At 35.4% G+C, this 19,021-nt stretch overlaps 2 protein-coding genes, 1 long non-coding RNA gene and 1 pseudogene across 5 annotated transcripts; 2 read left to right on the top strand and 2 right to left on the bottom strand.

Annotated features, from left to right (window-relative positions):
* The first annotated feature begins 405 nt into the window (after positions 1-405).
* On the top strand, positions 406-3,139 carry LOC142520882 (O-fucosyltransferase 30). 3 transcript variants are annotated; one of them, XM_075624039.1, is made up of 3 exons: positions 406-537; positions 606-708; positions 1,338-3,139. In XM_075624039.1, exon 3 carries the CDS (start codon positions 1,495-1,497, stop codon positions 2,989-2,991), a length of 1,497 nt encoding a protein of 498 aa, XP_075480154.1. In that variant the 5' UTR covers positions 406-537; positions 606-708; positions 1,338-1,494; the 3' UTR covers positions 2,992-3,139. The 3 variants fall into 3 exon arrangements, with proteins under 3 accessions (XP_075480154.1, XP_075480155.1, XP_075480153.1); XM_075624040.1 differs by lacking the exon at positions 606-708 and having other exon boundaries at positions 442-537; XM_075624038.1 differs by lacking the exon at positions 406-537 and having other exon boundaries at positions 544-708.
* Positions 3,140-3,600: 461 nt separating this feature from the next.
* Positions 3,601-15,896, top strand: LOC142521368 (uncharacterized; annotated as a pseudogene).
* LOC142521370 (uncharacterized) lies at positions 15,004-16,200 on the bottom strand. Its single transcript, XR_012814144.1, has 3 exons — positions 16,112-16,200; positions 15,180-15,989; positions 15,004-15,126 (listed from the first exon to the last, which is right to left on the bottom strand). It is a non-coding gene; the product is annotated as an uncharacterized LOC142521370 (long non-coding RNA).
* A 210-nt stretch (positions 16,201-16,410) lies between these two features.
* On the bottom strand, positions 16,411-17,889 carry LOC142521281 (monolignol oxidoreductase AtBBE-like 13). Its single transcript, XM_075624508.1, has 2 exons — positions 17,735-17,889; positions 16,411-17,164 (listed from the first exon to the last, which is right to left on the bottom strand). Exons 1-2 carry the CDS (start codon positions 17,887-17,889, stop codon positions 16,411-16,413), a joined length of 909 nt encoding a protein of 302 aa, XP_075480623.1.
* Between the last annotated feature and the right edge of the window lie 1,132 nt (positions 17,890-19,021).

Raw genomic sequence — 19,021 nt, 5'->3', positions numbered from 1 at the left:
AATACTCTTAGCATAAAAAGTGGTATTTTTTCATGAATGACCTAAATAAGAGACTCGTCTCATAAAATACGACATGTGAGATCGTATCACACAAATTTTTGTCATGATCATGTAGTGCATTAATATTGTTAGCTTTTCCTTTGGATAATAGGATCAATATGCATTAAAGAATCGTCGTCATTTGCACGTGATGCGTGTATATATATTAAAATTTTCTATTTTTTGAATAAAAATCCAAATTTAAATTGTATAGATAAGATTATATAAAATCTTTATATCGAGATTCTCAAAACATATCCTAATTAAAGTCATTACAAAATTTGGAGTTTCTTAAAAATGTAAAAACTTGGGCTCGTAAACGGGCCCAATGGATTCCGATTTTTGGGCTAAACATTACTATTAATATTGAACTGATCCGATGGAGGCCCATTTGTTTCGTGCGAAAGTATCCACATCCACCTGATCTTTTAAATTGATCCCAATGATCAACAACGTAGCCGGCGGCGGCGGAATCGGTGGCAGCGTCCTAGCCCGGCGGTAATTTCATGATTCATGTACCTTTTGTGTTACTATAAATTTAATTGTTTTTTTATTATTGAATTCAGGCGAATTTGTATCCGTACCTCCCAATTTTCGTAAAAGGTGCTGCAGATTTGACGTATGCTTATCATGGGAATTTTGGTCTGAGGAGTGTTTTATCTTTGATTGGTGAGGGTTTCTCGTTTCAATTCTTGTTACAATTTCAGATGGACGTCGCCTCGTGATTTGGGCTTATGGATGCTAGTGTGATTTAGTCAAACTAAATGGATGCGTGGCTGGGGCTAAAGTCTCTTGCTTGGAGTCAATCTTTAAGACTTGTTTTTATTTATGAATTTTACGTGTTCTCTTTTTGGATCTCGACTAATGCAATATAGTCATCAATTTTTTATATGAACCTACTAGTTTTAAACATGAAAAGAAAGAAACCAGATGAGAGTGGTGTTAATACAAAGGCTAAGCTAAGTGGTAAAGAGAGACATTTTATTGCTCAGTTGCTTTCTTTTTTAAGTTCTTCGTATTAGTTCAAGTATTTAGAGTGTCTCATTTCGACTTCCATTTTTGAGCTTGGGATTGCTTGTAATCTGGTGAATTGTTGCGTGCGAAGAGTATTTGTTTTGACAGAAAATGAATTGAAATATTCTGTATCCATGATGGTAATGTTGCTTATTTACTTGTTGAATGAATGAAGTTTTAATCCTTTTAATCTGGATATATTGATCGTACTTCTAACTTCTAAGTTATATTATCATCATGAATTAGTCAATCTGATCAATTGAATTCTCAACTGTGTTTCTCAGGGATAGGGAAAGTTTCTGCAGAGTGAAGAGTCACATTCTTATCTTTTCGAGCATCCGAGAAAAATGGATATATGCTTTGTATAGTGACAAAATGGAGCAGCTATGCATTAATGTCATTGATCCCTCCGCTTTAAAAGCGGTTTTCCAAGCATAGAAAATGGATTTATCTCTTTACTCCAACACCAACAAATGGAAAAAGAGATCCATGAATCATCACAATTATAGAACTCCGCTCCTCTTCACATCCGCCATATTCCTCTTTTGCATGGTTTTTTTCATTTTCTCTAAAGTCTTATTTTCAACTCCTACACCTGTCTTCCAAAATTCTGAATCCATCCTCCATGCCCGATGCACGAGCTTCACTGCCTCCGGAGAAAAGTTCCTCTTTTATGCTCCTCACAGTGGGTTTAGCAATCAGCTCTCTGAGTTCAAGAATGCTGTTTTAATGGCTGCAATTTTGAATAGGACATTGATCATTCCTCCTATTCTTGATCATCATGCTGTTGCCCTTGGTAGTTGCCCTAAATTTAGGGTCTTGAGCCCCAATGAGATGAGGTTCCAAGTGTGGAATCATAGTATTCAGCTCATTCGTGAACACAGATATATATCCATGGCTGATGTAATTGATCTTTCATCTGTAACATCCATTTCAACTGTGAGATTTATAGATTTCAGAGTCTTTCTATCTATCTGGTGTGAGGTGAATTTCAACTGGATTTGCAGTGAGGACTTGAGTGCACATTCATCTTTAAATGACAAGTTGCATCAATGTGGATCATTTTTATCTGGATATTATAGCAACATGAATAAATGTTTATATGCTTCCCCAGAAGATTGTCGAACAACAGTATGGACTTACCAGAGCAACCACAAAGATGGGATTTTGGATTCGTTTCAGGCTGATGATGAACTTAGGAAGAAAAAGAAAATTTCATTCGTGAGGAAAAGAAAAGATGTCTATAAGACCTTTGGTCCTGGCTCTTCTGTTGGTCAGGCGACTGTTCTGGCGTTTGGTAGCCTTTTTACAGCACCATACAAGGGCTCTGAATCCCATATTGACATCCACAAAACAACAAAAGATCAGAGGATACAGTGGTTGATTCAAAAGATAGAATATCTTCCATTTGTGCCTGAGATCTTAAATGCCGGGAAGAAGTTTGCTCATGCGACGATTAAGGCTCCATTTTTTTGTGTACAGCTTAGATTACTGGATGGACAATTCAAGTATCACCAGAAAGCTACATTTTTAGGAGTTAAGCAGGTGTTGGGTTCATTAATACAGAAGAGCCTTCTCCCAATTCATTTGTTCATGATGACTGATCTTCCTGTTCATAATTGGACTGGAAGCTATTTGGGGGAGTTGGCAAATGATTTTGATGATTTCAAGCTATTTTTTCTGAGAGAGGAAGATGAGTTAGTTGCCCAAACTGCTAAGGAAGTTTTACATTCAAGACATAGTATGAAGTTTCAATTTGCTGGTAGTAATTTTGATGTGAAAGAGGAGCCGTGCAATGTTGTTTCATTACCTGATGTACTTTTATTTCTAGAAGAAACTGTATGCAGCTGTGCTACTTTAGGTTTCTTTGGGACTTCCGGATCAACTATTGCTGAAAGTATTGAATCGATGAGAAAAAATAACATATGTTCATTGTGAATTCTCTCCACGCTAGCTGCTGATTTATGCATGCGCGTATGCGTATTGTTGGAGACCTCTTTTGTCTCCCTTCAAGAATGTAATCTAACAAGTTCACTTGTTGCATTGGATATTTTGAGTTTATATAATTTCGGGGGAAGCTTGAACATCACATCCTTGTCCATGTTGTCGGAATTCTCTTCGAGAATGCATAGGAATTCTGCAGAGATTTTTTACACATTTTATTTTGTGATGGTCTTTTTTCCTTTTTTTTTTTAAGATGAGAAAAGAAATTCTTACATATTGCTAATGATATCTACCCATCAGGTGTTTGCTCTGATCCTAGAAAATGTAGAAAATCGAAGCACGAATGCGATTATTTTCTTGGTTGCTTCATTGGTTGACCGGATCAAGAGTGGTTACTAGCCTGAGAACTGAACAGATCTTTGAAACAATTGCACATTGTATCTCTTAAGCAGCCGCGAGCTTTCGATTCAGTATTGCTCTTTGACACAATTTTCGTTTTAATTTTATGGAAGTCAGACTATCTTATGCTGTTACCTCATCATAGATCTCTAATGAGACGGTCTCACGAATATTTATCTGTGAAATGGGTCAATCTTAGGCTTTAATATGCTGTATGTCGATAGCACAACCTTATCGGAAAATCACATTTCACGCTTTAGGTTTCGCAATTTTCTCCGTCGCTCTCCTGTTCATTCTTTTGAGGTAAGAAAATGTTTAACTTTCCTTTCTCCGATGAATATTTCTGTCGAATTGACTAAAATTTCTTGAAGGAAACAGACCGTAAGCTCTTAAATTATTATTTTTACTCTTCCGAAATTGTGTCGTATCGTGGAATTAATGTTTGAGCGTCATTCTTCTATGTGCAGTCTCGATTACGGTAAGTGGAACATAATTTTTGATTAGTGACACATGTTTTTTTTTTGTCGAATTCTGAATGCAATTATGTGAGCTTTACATGGGGTTGGATTTTAATCCGGTTGAGTTGGACCCGGCAGGTCGACTTGGAACCACGATTCTTGCTTGGATCGATGATTTTAACTGTTGTTTTTTTTTTCTGGTTCTTTTGATATTTCTTGATTTTGTTTTTTTGTATGTGCTTTGTGATGCTGAATCTTGAGATTTAAAATATGCTTAAATTATTGGTTACTGAATTTTTTGTTAAAAGATCTAGTTATGTTTTATCTGAGAACTAAATAAATGGTGTGAATCTTGACTGAGTTTCTGAAATTTATTTGAAACTTTGTAGGGTTTAAAAGGAGGAACTGTGTAAAGTTGGGGAAAGATTGTTTTTTTTAATGGGACTTTTGGGTTGTTCTTGGATGTTTCCTTTGTTTCCTGATAATGTGGAAGGAGTTTTAGGATCTTACATCCCATCAGCTCCGATGAATAGCACGGGATTTTGTCTGATTTGTTTCACTTTTTGTGTCATACCAAGAAAAATTTATTGGGTGTGGCTTGGAGATACGAGTTTTTTTCTTATGAGATTTATGGTCAAACCTAGTATCTGAAGTTTCATCCTCATCCTCTTTATTATACAGAAATCTGTCGAATAAGTTATAATCTTAGTTTGTGTTTGGATGAATGTATTTTGTTTAGACGAAGATATTTGATTCAAGAAAAGATTTTAACTTAGGACATCAAACGACATCCATCATGAATCCGTTTGGAATCCATCATATATCACTTACTAATACAAGATATGAAGTTAGATTGATCATGAATTTGAAATTCACCTTTGTATATCTATCCGAACAAATGATTCCGAAACACATCTTCTGCAAAGTTATGCCAAATTTATTTTGATGTTTCTCATGTCTGAAGTAGAGAGATGTTCAGTCTCATTTCCTTTTCCACTGAGAATTTTCTTTGAAAATTTCCTCAAAACTTTAGCATTGTGTCATGTACGGTTGTAAAGAAAGATCATCAACATAGCAAATCTGATCTTTCTGCAGTCATTTGAATGCTTCGTAGTTAAGTAGTTTAATGTGTGTTGCAAGCTGCTTTCTAATTTAGGTCTACATTTTGTTTCGATTCTTGCTCTGAAATTTTCCTGTTTTGGCCTAATTTTTTGTGCATTGAAATCGGGATTTTTTTTATAAATAATATAAATTAAAAATTTATTTATTAAAATATTGCAAATTTGGGAGTCATAAAAGTAGTACAATCCGGAGAACAATCATCCGGATTCGATTTTTTTTTTTAAAAAAGATTCACGGATTCAAATGAATCTGTGACAGCCTGTCACAGATTCTAAATCCATTTTAGTTTATCCAACTGATTCAAATGAATTCGAGAGTTATTTTTACGCTATGAATATGTCCGAGTCTACCACTATGAATTCGGGAGCATAGAGTTATGAATGTTCGAACATAACATTCTCCATTTTTGTTTTTCCAGCGCTGTGTGTTATAAATTTTGTTATCAACTTGGATTGCGTTTTTTAGGTATTTCATAGGTAATTATTATATTTATATTATTGCTGAAATAAATTTTTTTGGTAATCTTATTTTATGATTATAATTTTTAATATTGTTAGGTATTAATATTGTCGTTGATTTTGTCATCCATTTCATTCGAGCGGGTCTTAAAAGGTAATGTTTTTATTTTGTTGATAATATCATAATTATAAATTTCTCTTAGTATGGAAATAATTTTTTTGATTTTTTTTAATATTGTGGTATATAATTTAGACTTGCAGAGAAAGTGTTTATTAATTTTACAAGCAAATTCTAAATTATCAAAGTTTCAATAGTTCTTTTGCCTTTTTTCGTGTAAGGTATCTTTGTTATTTCTTTCAATATTGAAAATATTTTGTTTTGTGTAATATTTCTGATAATGTTTGTCATTTATTTCAGGTATTAACATTGTTAGTTGATTTTATTATAAATTTCGTACAACCACATTTGAAAAGGTAATTTAAGTAATTTTTTATTTTTTAATTGTATTATTTATATTGTATTAATATAATTATAATTTTTTTGACTTGCATTATATGAATACGTATAATTTTGTTAAATATTATAATTTTATTATTAATCACGATATAAAAATAATAATAGGAATACTAATAAAAAAAATATAAATTTGTGATTTTTGAAAATATTTTTCAAGGTTAGTATTTTAAATATAATTATATTATTTTAGTATGAGAATGAGTTAATATTAGTGTACTTAATATTAATGGAATATTAAAATATTATATTACATTTGTCAAATTTTTTTATTAAATGTTTGGTATGAAAAAGTGTATAGTTACGCTATAATTTCGTCCAATTTAATATAATCTATAATATTCTAATAGCTCATTGGCCCATGAAAATCCCACGGTCTATTACATTTTCCCAATTGGTGAATTATGTGCATCCCATGCTGGAGATCGACCCATCAAAATTCTGCATCAAATTGTCAACGAAATATTCTTATAGCTCATTGTCTCGTTACATTGAAGAGTATTTATATATCACAGATGATGATATTGTACAATTTATGTTTGATTTTCTCACACTGTATTGCATGTACTTGTATGTTGATTCATCGCCAATGTTGCAGAACGTAAGTGATTACGAATTTGAGATAGTCATGCCGGTAATAATGCAAGGTTTGGGAATAGTAGATTTAAATCAATCAGGACCTTCTATGTATCACGTTGATAACAGTCAACTCAGACAAATTCTGGGATTGACACTGGTCCTTGTGATCACTATATAACGCCTCACACCGAAGAAGGGTATGCATGGGATGAGTAGAACACGACAATGAGATTTTACTCTAGGGGGTTGGGATAATCATATCACAGTTCCCTCAGGTGTTAATGTTGCATGTAGTTCGAATATAACACGAAAATTGGATTTAAATTCGTGGGGTGATGAAGAAAATGCCACAAATGGTGGAAATTTCGATAGTTCTACTAGGGCTGTAAATATTCTCGCCCCAATTACAGAAAACATGCCTGAGAAAGACGATTTATTTGGAGACAGTTCTCATCATGTTATGAATAACGATGATGATTTATATGCTACATCAATTGACGGATAAGATGATGACCATGTTGACGATGCAAATGAAGGCACATCGTCGCGTGTCCTGATGTCTGGAGCAACACTGACACAAAACTTTCCTAATGCACCGGAGCAACGTTTATGTGAAATTCCCAAATTTTTCAGTGAAGTATATGACGAACAAATTCTAGATTAATTCGGTCTTCCTTCTGCATCACGAACAAATTTTTACAATCTTGATAGGCCAGAGCTCGCTGTGAAAATGGTTTTTAAGAGCAAAAATGATTTAATAGCTTTAGTGAAGGATTTTTATGTTCGAGTTTTGAGACGTGAATATATCGTTGTCCAAAGTTCTTCGAAAATTTGGAAGTTTAAATGCAAGAACTGGTCTGAAGGTGACAATTGTGGATGGGGACTTCGAGTATCATTGAAAAAAAATTAGGCTATTTCATGATCACAAAATATGGTGAAGATCACACATGCATATCTAGCCAAGTGGGTATAGATCACCACAACCTTGACGTCAAAATGATAGCCAGTACATTTTTTAGAATCGTGCGTTGTGATCCTGCATACGAGATCAAGTATGTGCAAGAAAGTATTAAAACAAAATATCAGTATGATATATCATATGTTAAGACATGACAGAGTTTGAAGTGCGCGGTGGAGATCGTCTATGTCAGATGTGAAAGCTCTGTAACTTTGTTTCCTAAATATATGGGTGCTTTGTCGAAGTACAATCCAAGAACTATTGGAAGCAACTTCGACCGTATGACCATCTACATAAAATTTTAAACTTTGTATTTTGGGTCTTCAAACTATGTATAGATGGTTTTCGACATTGTCGCAACGTAATCAGTGTAGACGGTACCAATATGTACACCAAGTATAAGCATAAATTACTCGTAGCAGTAACTTTGGATGTCAATAACCAGGATTTGTCTCTAGCATTTGCACTTGTTGATGAAGAAAATTATGAGTCTTGGCATTTGTTCCTAAGTAATGTTGCACGACATATTACAAGAGGGTGCAGAGGGGTGTGCCTTATATCTGATAGACATGTGGCTATAACAAGTTCAATGCAAAATCTCCCTGACTTCAAGCCTCCTTGTGGTGTTCATCGTTTTTGTTTGAAGCATGTTTGCTCTAATTTCAACAGTAAGTTCAAAAACATTCATTTGAAAGACTTATGTTGGGTATGCAACACCAAATAGGAAAATTTAATGCCACAATTGAAGCAATTAGAACAAATAATGCAGCAAATTTCACTTATTTGTCAAACATCCCAAGGGAAAAATGGTCATTGGCTCATGATGGTGGATGAAGACGAGGGATAATGACGACGAACATGTCCGAGTGTATTAATAGTGTGTTGAAAGAGGTTCGACGTCTCCCAATAACTGCAATAGTGGAGTTGTCCTTACAGCTATTCGTGTACTATTTCATTCAACGCCGAACACAAAAAAATAAAACGATGAAAAAAAATCAACCATGGACTGATTATGTATATTCTAAATTTGATATGTGGTCAAAAAAGTCAATTGAACATCGAGTAATAAAATTTGACCAAAGAGATAAAACATCATCCGTTGCGAAATGAGCAAGACCAGGTAGTCAACATCATGTACAAGGTGTTAACATCAAATTAAAGTACAAATAGAATGTGGTAACCATACTCATATGATGGAAAGCTTGAAACCACAGGCGGAGTAGTGTATGCAGTATTTGAAGTTGATGGTCCGGGGTCACACTCATTTTGTGTCCACGTCGGTGGATGTTGCATATGATCTAGGCGTGTCTGTGACATAGATGCATATATTATGTCAGCTATATTTACTACAAAAAAATATATATATTTACATATGCAGATAACTAAGCCCAATCGATTCTATTAATCCAACAAATAATTGGTCTTATACCCATCATAGGCCCCCCACTCTCGAGCAGCTGCAGGTAAATGGAGGTGATGGAGAGTATAAAATTCATATAGAAATAACGCAATCAAATGTCCAGATTTTGGTACAAAAGTGTCGTTGATTTGGAGATTTTGTGAAATTTACTGCAGGATTTTTGTCTTTTATTTTACTTTTATCTCCATTGCAAATATTAGTGTTATTATTACATACCATATTTGTATAGATTATTAGTTGAAGATACCCACGTAATTGGTATGTCCGTGAATACTGAATCTTGATTCCCTCCCCCTTTTTTTTATTATTATTATTATTTTTTTTTTACCTTACGTTTTTCTTTGTTTTTGAATTCAATATTGTATAGTATTTCAAAATAGTACACACGGAGACCTTTTTTATTTAGTCAAATATATATATATATATATATATATATATATATATAGAATGATTACCTTTCCTTGGAATGTAGACATATCTACAAAATGTTTGTGATACGTTGCCCAATCACAATTGTTCCGCCCTTGTCGCGTCAATTTATGGAAATTATCGAAGTTAGTAGCAGGTAGAGGAATATCTTGACGCATTCCAAATTGTCGAAGACACCGCTCTGGTTTATGCATCTCAACTATATGAAAATTGATCAATGCACATGTCGACCGACATAAATGAATTCTATTTCCATCAAGATTTCTAGCAACCTCAGGTGACTCCATATCATAAACGGTCGATAAAAACTGTAGCAAATAAAATAAAAAAAGATTATCAAGTTGCTAACATAACATTTAGAATATATTTTTAAAGCATTCAAAAATTTAAAGAACTAAATAATTTGTCTACATATCATTCTACCATCCTGTCAAGCATATCTCTCATGATACAGACCGAATGATGGGTCGTCTGTGTCAAAGAGAATCCACCTATCCACCAACAATTTAAAAAAATACACAATATAGTCATTAAAAATGCATAACAAAATAATATTATATTACAAGTTAAATATTTCTGATTAGTACTGTGCGCCGTATGGTGGGAAACTGGGAATGGTAGACCCTGAAGCACATCTCCAGCCTGCTCTACTGACATAGATACTTGTTGCACTCTATCAGGGTAAAGAAGAGTAATTCTAGACCAGACCCAAATCTGCAATAACATACAACATAAATTGTCAAATCATAAGAAAAATTAAGTAGAATAAATATAATGAGCGTAGAAGCGCAAACATACCTGCAGTATCTGAACAAACCCACACAAATTGATCTTTAAACCCATCGATGTGTTGCACGGCTCTCTGTAAAGATATGCCAACACAGCAGAACTCTAGCTTAACGTATTCACCATTTCTATGTTCTCGAGAAATTGCAAATACATAAGTTTCATAGCAGCATCTTCCGAGTTCGGATATATACAACCACCAATGATAATTAATGCCACACAACGGAAATATTGTGACACGTCCTCTTCAGTGTTGTGATCATATCATATTATTAAGGTCGTGGTCTCGCAAAGCGGTTAGATAAAGGCGTATACCTTTAATCTGAGAAGATGTATGCATAAAACCCAACCAAGTTGCGCAGCGCTGTTGTAACGTATGTTTGTGGTACGCAGTATCTACACATGTGATAGGCATACCATCTATATTCAACCCCCAAATAACTGCAACATCCTGTAGGGTGATTGTTGTCTCGTCAACTGCAAGGTGAAATGTGTGTGTCTCGCGACGCACTTTCTCAACTATGGCTTTAAGAAAATGATTATCATAATTTTTAATAGGACCACACTGAATGACACCATAGAATCTCATCTGTGCTAGACATAGGCGGACACGGAGGCGAATTCCAGCATTATGCAATCTCCAAAGACATTTGTCAGAACGACGGGGAGGTATGAGTGCATCCATTTTTTCAGCGTTGATATTATTTGAAATGTGTCTACCCCGCAAATACGATACATTATCCGTATTTTCAGTCATGTTGAAAATAAAAAATTAGGATATAACAACCATTATATTTTTTATATATATTTTGTTGATGAAAAATATAATATTTGTTATATCTTGATTTTTTGTTTGCAAGATGACTGAAAATACGGATAATGTGTCGTATTTGCGAGGTAAACACATTTCAAATAATATGAACGCTGAAAACATGGATGCATTCATACATCCCCGTCGTTCTGGCAAATGTCTTTGTAGATTGCATAATGCTGGGATTCGTCTCCGTGTCCGCTTATGTCTAGCACAGATGAGTTTCTATAGTGTCATTCAGTGTGGTCCTATTAAAAATTATGATAATCATTTGCTTACAGCCATAGTTGAGAGAGTGCGTCGCGAGACACACACATTTCACCTTACAGTTGACGAGACAACAATCACCCTACAGAACTTTGCACTTATTTGGGGGTTGAGTATAGATTGTATGCCTATCACAGGTTTAGATACCGCGTACCACAAACATATGTTATAACAGCGCTGCACAACTTGGTTGGGTTTTACGCCTACATCTTCTCAGATTAAAGGTGCACACCTTTATCTTATCGTTTTGCGAGACCACGGCCTAAATAATATGATTAATGATCACAACACTGAAGAAGACGTGACACAATATTTCCGTTGTGCGGCATTAATGATCATTGGTGGTTGTATATATCCGGACTCAGAAGGTGCTGCTGTGAAACTTATATATTTGCAGTTTCTCGAGAACATAAAAATGGTGAATACGTTAAGATGATGTTCTGCTGTGTTGGCATATCTTTACATAGAGCTGTGCAATACATCAATGGGTTTAAAGGTCGATTTGTGTGGGTTTGTTTAGATACTGCGGTATGTTTGCGTTTCTACGCTCATTATATTTATTCAACTTAATTTTTCTTATGATTTGACAATTTATGTTGTATGTTATTGCAGATTTGGGTCTGGTCTAGAATTACTCTTCTTTACCCTGATAGAGTGCAACAAATATCTATGTCAGCAGAGCAGGCTGGAGATGTGCTTCAGGGTCTACCATTCCCAGTTTCCCTCCATACGACGCACAGTACTAATCAGAAATATTTAACTTGTAATATAATATTATTTTGTTATGTATTTTTAATGACTATATTGTGTATTTTTTAAATAGTTGGTGGATTCCCTTTGACACAGACGACCCATCATTCGGTCCGTATCATGAGAGATACGCTTGACATGATGGTAGAAGGATATGTAGACAAATTATTTAGTTTTTTAAATTTTTGAATGCTTTAAAAATATATTTTAAATGTTGTGTTAGCAACTTGATAATCATTTTTTATTTTATTTGCTACAGTTTCTATGGATCGTTTATGATATGGAGTCACTTGAGGTTGCTAGAAATCTTGATGAAAATAAAATTCATCTATTTCGGTTGGCATGTGCATTGATCAATTTTCATATAGCGGAGATGCATAGACCAGAGCGGTGTCTTCGACAATTTGAAATGCGTCAAGGCATACCTCTACTTGCTACTAACTTCGATAATTTCCATAAATTAACGCGACAAGGGCGGAACAATTGTGATTGGGCGACGTATCACAAACATTTTGTAGATATGTGGAACGACATATATAATTTTGTGATTGATGGAGATTATGTCATACCTGGTACACTCGGCATCACAATGAATTATGTTGGTTGGTATCATCGCATTTCACATATATTTCTCTCTCCAACAGTGATATCTTCTAACGTCATTGGCTATTATCCTGTAGATGCAAACTACCGACAATTTATCGTAAAACCTGTTTAATTTATCTACATATGTAAATATATATATATATATATATATATATATATATATATTGTAGTAAATATAGCTGACATAATATATGTATCTATGTCACAGACACGTCATGATCATATGCAATCTCCACCGACGTGGGCACAAAATGAGTGTGACCCCGGGCCATCAACTTCAAATACTCCATACACTACTCCGCCTATGGTTTCAAGCTTTCAATCATATGAGTATGGTTAACACACTCCATTTGTATTTTAATTTGATGTTAACAGCTTGTACATGATGTTGACTACCTAGTCTTGCTCATTTCGCGACAAATGTTTTATCCATTTGGTCAAATTTTATTACTCGATGTTCACTTGACTTTTTTGACATAATCAGTCCATGGTTGATTTTTTTTCATCATTTTATTTTTCGTGTTCGACGTTGAATGAAATAGTGCACGCATCGCTGTAAGTTCAACTCCACTATTGCAGTTATTGGGAGACGTCGAACCACTTTCAACACACTATTAATACGCTCAGACATGTTCGTCATCATTATCCCTCGTCTCCATCCACCATCATGAGCCAATGAACTTTTTCTTTTGGGATGTTTGACAAATAAGTGAAAGTTGCTGCATTATTTGTTCTAATTGCTTCAATTGTGACATTAAATTTTCTTATTTGGTGTTGCATACCTGCTTCCCAACATAAGTCTTTCAAATGAATGTTTTTGAACTTACTGTTGAAATTAAAGCGAACATGTCTCAAATAAAAACGATGAACACCACGGGGAGGCTTGAAGTCAGAGATCTTGCACTGCACTTGTTATAGCCGCATGTCTATCAGATATAAGGCACACACCTCTACACCCTCTTGTAACATGTCGTGCAACATTACTTAGGAACCAATGCCAAGACTCATAATTTTCTTCATCAACAAGCCCAAATGCTAGAGGTAAAACCTGATTATTGGCATCCAAAGTTACTGCTATGAGTAGTTTGTGCTTATACTCGGTGTACATATGGTACCATCTACACTGATTACGTTCTGACAATGTCGAAAACCATCTATACATGGTTTGAAGGCACCAAATACAAAGTTTAAAATTTATGTGGATGATCATACGGTCGCAGTTGCTTCCAATAGTTCCTGGATTGTACTTCGACAAAGCACCTATATATTTAGGAAGCAAAGTTACAGAGCTTTCCCATGTGCCATAGACGATCTCCACCGCACGCCTCAAACTCTGCCATGTCTTAGCATACGATCTATCGTACCCATATTTTGCTTTAATACTTTCTTGCACATATTTGATCTCGTATGTAGGATCACAATGCAAGATTCCCAAAAGTGTACTGGCTATTATGTTGACGTCGAGGTTGTGGTGATCTATACCCACTTGGCTAGATATGCATGTGTGATCTTCACCATATTTTGTGATCATGAAATAGCGTAATTTTTTTCAATGATATATTAACGTCTCAAAACTCGAACATAAAAATCCTTCATTGAAGCTATTAAATCATTTTCGCTCTTAAAAATATCTTCACAGCGAGGTCTGGTCTCTTAGCATTGTAAAAATTTGTTCGTGATGCTGAAGAAAGACTAAATGAATTTGGAATTTGTTCGTCATAGGGAATTTCACGTAAATGTTGCTCCGGTGCATTACAGACATCAGGACACGCGACGATGTGCCTTCATTTACATTGTCAAAATGGTCATCATCTTCTCCGTCTATTGATGTAGCATACAAATCATCATCGCTATTCATGACATGATGAGAACTGTCCCCAAATAAATCATCTTGCTCATACATGTGATCTGTAATTAAGGCGGGATATTTGCAGCCCTAATAGAACTATCGAAATGTGTAGCATTTGTGGTATTTTCTTCATCACCCCATGAATTTAAATCCAATTGTCGTGTTCTATTCGAATCCCATGCAACATCAACTCCTGAGAGAACTGTGATATGATGATCCCAACCCCCTGGAGTAAAATCTCATTGTCGTGTTCTATTCATCCCCTATGCATAGTCTGAGTTGACTATTCATCCCCTATGCATAGTCTGAGACGTGATATGGTGATCCCAGAATATGTCTGAGTTGACTGTTCATCAATGTGATACGTAGAAGGCCCCGCTTGATCAACAATTACTGCCATTGTTTTGAGTGGCTAGTCTTGTGAGACAGTGATAAAAGAGTGGGCCAGTGGCGCGCTTGAGTTACTCGACAACATTAAAGATTTGAGTTACAATGTTGATATAACTGTAGAATACGATACAACAGCAGGTGTCTGATCTTCCAAGATATTAACTGCATAATTGTATTTTGTGATTTATGTTCGTACAATTTCTTAGAAATATTGAAGTGAATCAATTTTTTAGTTGCAGATCCAATGAAGCACATTGTAAAGATTTTGACATTGCTGGTAACCCTGTCAGCTCTTTGGGTTGGCCTGCTTTAGGCATCCATAATTCCAAGGAGCTACACTTGGTTGGTAAGCTTCTTACAATCTCTCTTGTATTATTTTATCATACATTCTCTTTCATTCTTTTCATTTACGCGTGACAGCTGCCTCTGTACTTCATTGTATCCCTTGGATGCTATGGCCTATTAATGGTTGGAGTTGGCCTGATGCAATTTCCAACTTGCCCACATGAGGCAATTCTGTTGCAGCAGGTACTTACCAAATTTCACAGGATCATACCATTATGGATCATGATTCTTGTTCTATGGTGGAAGATCTTTTGTTCCTTTAGTTTGTTAGAGGAGCCACGAGGTTCGTGTATGAGGTACGAAAATTGAAATTCTGAAAATATATGGTAGGCCAAGTCATATTTGATTGATTTATTATGGAGTATGTAAAATACCTAGACAGCTAAACCTATAGAAAAATTAAGAAGGATGCCGGTTGCCCCATGCCACCGAAGATGAAAAACGGCTTGTGAGTTTCGATTGCTTTACTTTTTTCTTGGGTACAAGCCGAAACTGTGTCTTGTTTTGGAGATTTCACAGTTTGTTTTGTTATGTAGGACATCATAGAAGCAAAGGAATTCTTGAAAGAGAATGGGGTCGACATTGGTTGTCATCATCAATGCTGGAATCCTGAGGGCGTTTGGAGGATTCCTCTGTTCGAAAGTATCTGTTGTAGTAGGAATAATCCGCAGTTGATGAAGTTGAAGGGTTCTGATCAAGGTCCACAGTGTTGTCATCAGTGTTTGAATCTTGAGGGCATCGTGCGATGGCACACGTAGCCTAGAATCCATGGTTAGGTCAGGCTCCCCTGAGCCTCACCAATAAAGACTTTGATATGGATAACGGAAGAAGTTAATGTAATATTTTTTGCACTAAAAGTTAACTGAGCTAGATAATTTTATATGGGTATTTCTCACTGAATTTATCATGTGTTCGTGTATTAAGATAATTCCCACTCATAACTTTCAATAGTTAACAATTCAACCAAGCACACGAAAGGATACACGACTAAATAATACAATTTTCAGAATTCTCTTCATTCAGAACATTGACAATTTTTTACTAGAAATTACACCACTTTAAGCTTCATTTTGAGTTTATTTCAAAACTGGAATGCTTAGTTCATTTTGGAAGAAATTTCGTGGATCAATCCCGCCTTTTATCTTTGCCAGTCTTTCGAAATTTCCCTTGAAATACTTTTCGCCCCAAACTTTCCCCACAGTGTAGTTACAGTGCACGTCGATTTTGCCCAAGTCGAGATCTTTGTAATTGAAGCACGCAGTTCTTGGCGACTTAGCCACATACGGAGCCATTTTTTTGTAGAGAGATCTCTTCCAAGCCTAGATGCTTTTCAGCAACTTGGGCACTATTGTCACCAAACCAATTTATCAGGTATTGTATGTTGAACAAGTTTCCTTTTCTATGCGGAAAAGGGAAAACATGTTCTCCAATCTTGTCCATTACTCCTCCGAGAGGATCGATTATCATGATAGGACCATCTTTGGACAAGAACATCTTTTGTATCATCCTCCATCCCTTATCAGGAATCGGAGCCTTCAAGAAATCAGATGCCCCCTTGTTGAAGAACCGGGTGTTTTTGAATTTACCGAGCAATGTGTCTGCAGGCTGGTCGATTTTCCCTCCGCTGAAAAACACCGCAGATTGAATCCAGGATACCTCGTAACATTCTTTCTTGATGCATGGCATACTACTGCAGCTACTGTCTTTAACAGGTGCCCGGAAACAATCTTCGGTCTCCAGGCCGAATTCAGGGAACTGTTCTCTCAACAGTTTTACCAGTTGATCAGCAGGCCCTAGAAACATGCCGTTATAAGTCACCTGGACGAAACTTGCGTCCCCTCGACCATTACCTATTTTCTGTACGAGGACTCGAATAAAGATATCTCTCGGGAGCTTTTGTGCGGTGTTTTGCCACTTGTGGAGAAGACTTACATCTCCAAGATCCAGTCTACGACGAAAGGAGAAAACTGTAACCTGTTCGGGGACTCGAACGAGCTTGAGTTTCCATGCGAGTATCACTCCAAAACTTGAAAATGAAAATTATCTTATACGTTTTATACTGTATATCGTAAGCAAAAGAACAAAACATCATTTGTGATTCTAGTCCGTTTCTTTTCAAAAAATATCTGCTGACATTTGTAATTTTTTTCAAATTTTAAACAGAAGCATTCGTTTCTTATTAGATTTATGTCAAAATGATTTTCTTATTGCATTTACGTGAAAATGGCAAAGAAGTAACAATAACTTAATTAAAAAAAAGTCATATATCTTTTATTGGATTTATTTGAAAAGGGTAAAAAAGTAACAACCACCTAATTAAAAAAATAAGGTCATACATCTAAGTGAGAATCAAATAGAGGTTATATTTTTAAATATCTCTCGTAATCATGGCCACCACTCTTGACCCTGATTTGGATACCGAGCTTTTTGCTGCAGCGAATGGCAGCCTGAATATCAGTTTCTTCGAGGGGTGCCATGATTAGAAAAGGTCTTTCTCTAGTCTCATTGAACCATCTTGGATTTTGCGACGCCAATTCCAGGAGCGATATGTATTTATTAGAAGACTCGGGGGTGTAAATATTTTGCATAATCTCACCACGACCTGTTGATTGGAGTGACAAGCATTTGAGAAAGACTCTCCTCTCTTCCACTTGGGATGTTGCTCTCCATGAAACTGAAAGGAAAAGAATGGAAGACATAAAGATTGCAATGCTTCCCATTTTCACTTAGATATGAAGATTCACTACACATTACACAGTTTCAAAGATTTGAGTACTGAAAATGGTTGGTATTTGTAATTTCCTTGAAACCATTAATGGAAAATACCATTAATAAGTAATAACTGCAATTAAAGAATCAGTAACAGAACTAAAACTTTTATGTTATCGACTTATTGTTATAATCCACATGAAATCTAAAAATTTATCATCGAATAATCTCCACTATAAAGTTGGATGTGAAACTTTTATGTTCATTTCGACGATGTTCGGCGAAATCTTTCCTCTGCCAAACAACAGGTTCAAGCAGGGAACAGATGGATTCAATAACTTGCAGATAATGCAAATGGGATGTTTTCTTGAATCAACTTCTTACAAAACTGACTTCGATTCTGTGTTATATCAAAGCTGCATACAACTTCGATTCTTATTCGAATCTACCAAGTTGTTTATTTGTAAACTGCCAAAATACCTTATGTTTTATTTCCGAAACTTTGATCAACATACATTAATCGTGAAGTGATATAATACCGATCGAAGGGGTCTGAAAAACTAGTCCTCGGGTCGGGATCGTGGCCAGAACCATATGAAAGAGAGATCTTGCCCAGAAATTTCATTTTGAATCATCTAAAAATTCTACTTATCAAGCTTGTTTAGAGGCACAAAATTTCCTATAATCACTGTTGCAGAAGTTGGAACAGGCTCAATCCAGAAAATAGAAGAAACTATATATATCCGAGGAAATTGATGTTCTGAATTCAAATAAAAATATTGTAAGGATCAACATGACGTTTTTCCATAAAATCATATCAGGTGTAGCATAAGTCGAACTCACGTATCTCTTTCACAGGTTACGTGACAAAAATCAAATATTATGATCAGTATAATATAAATGAATGAAAACTGTATAAAAAAATTAATATTTATCAGGTCCTTTTCTTCCTAGAAGAGCAAAATTAGATAGTTGATGGGTTCTGAGGGTAACCCGTAGCTCGGTTCAGTCTATGCTACACTAGATGTGCTTAACAAGAACATTAATTGATGTTACGTATGAACAATCAGCTATGGAACTTTGTTGCATAAATATTACATTTGTGAATCTCGTCACATTTAGATACCAGTAAAAGAAGCACATGCGTTGTATGTATTATTATTATTTTCAATTT

The sequence above is a fragment of the Primulina tabacum genome, chromosome 12 (genome assembly GCF_025594145.1).
Source record: "Primulina tabacum isolate GXHZ01 chromosome 12, ASM2559414v2, whole genome shotgun sequence".
Lineage (NCBI taxonomy): Eukaryota > Viridiplantae > Streptophyta > Magnoliopsida > Lamiales > Gesneriaceae > Primulina > Primulina tabacum.
The sequence above is the reverse complement of the archived record's forward strand: the minus strand, read 5'-3'. Positions and strand labels throughout refer to the sequence as shown.

Excerpts from the sequence above, each read along its gene's own strand:
- LOC142520882 (XM_075624039.1), top strand. The coding sequence starts at position 1,495 with ATGGATTTATCTCTTTACTCCAACACCAACAAATGGAAAAAGAGATCC.
- LOC142521281 (XM_075624508.1), bottom strand. The coding sequence starts at position 17,889 with ATGTGTAGTGAATCTTCATATCTAAGTGAAAATGGGAAGCATTGCAAT. Across the intron at positions 17,165-17,734 it reads ACTCCAATCAACAGGTCGTG|TTTTGGAGTGATACTCGCAT; the intron begins GTGAGATTATGC and ends TTCATTTTCAAG.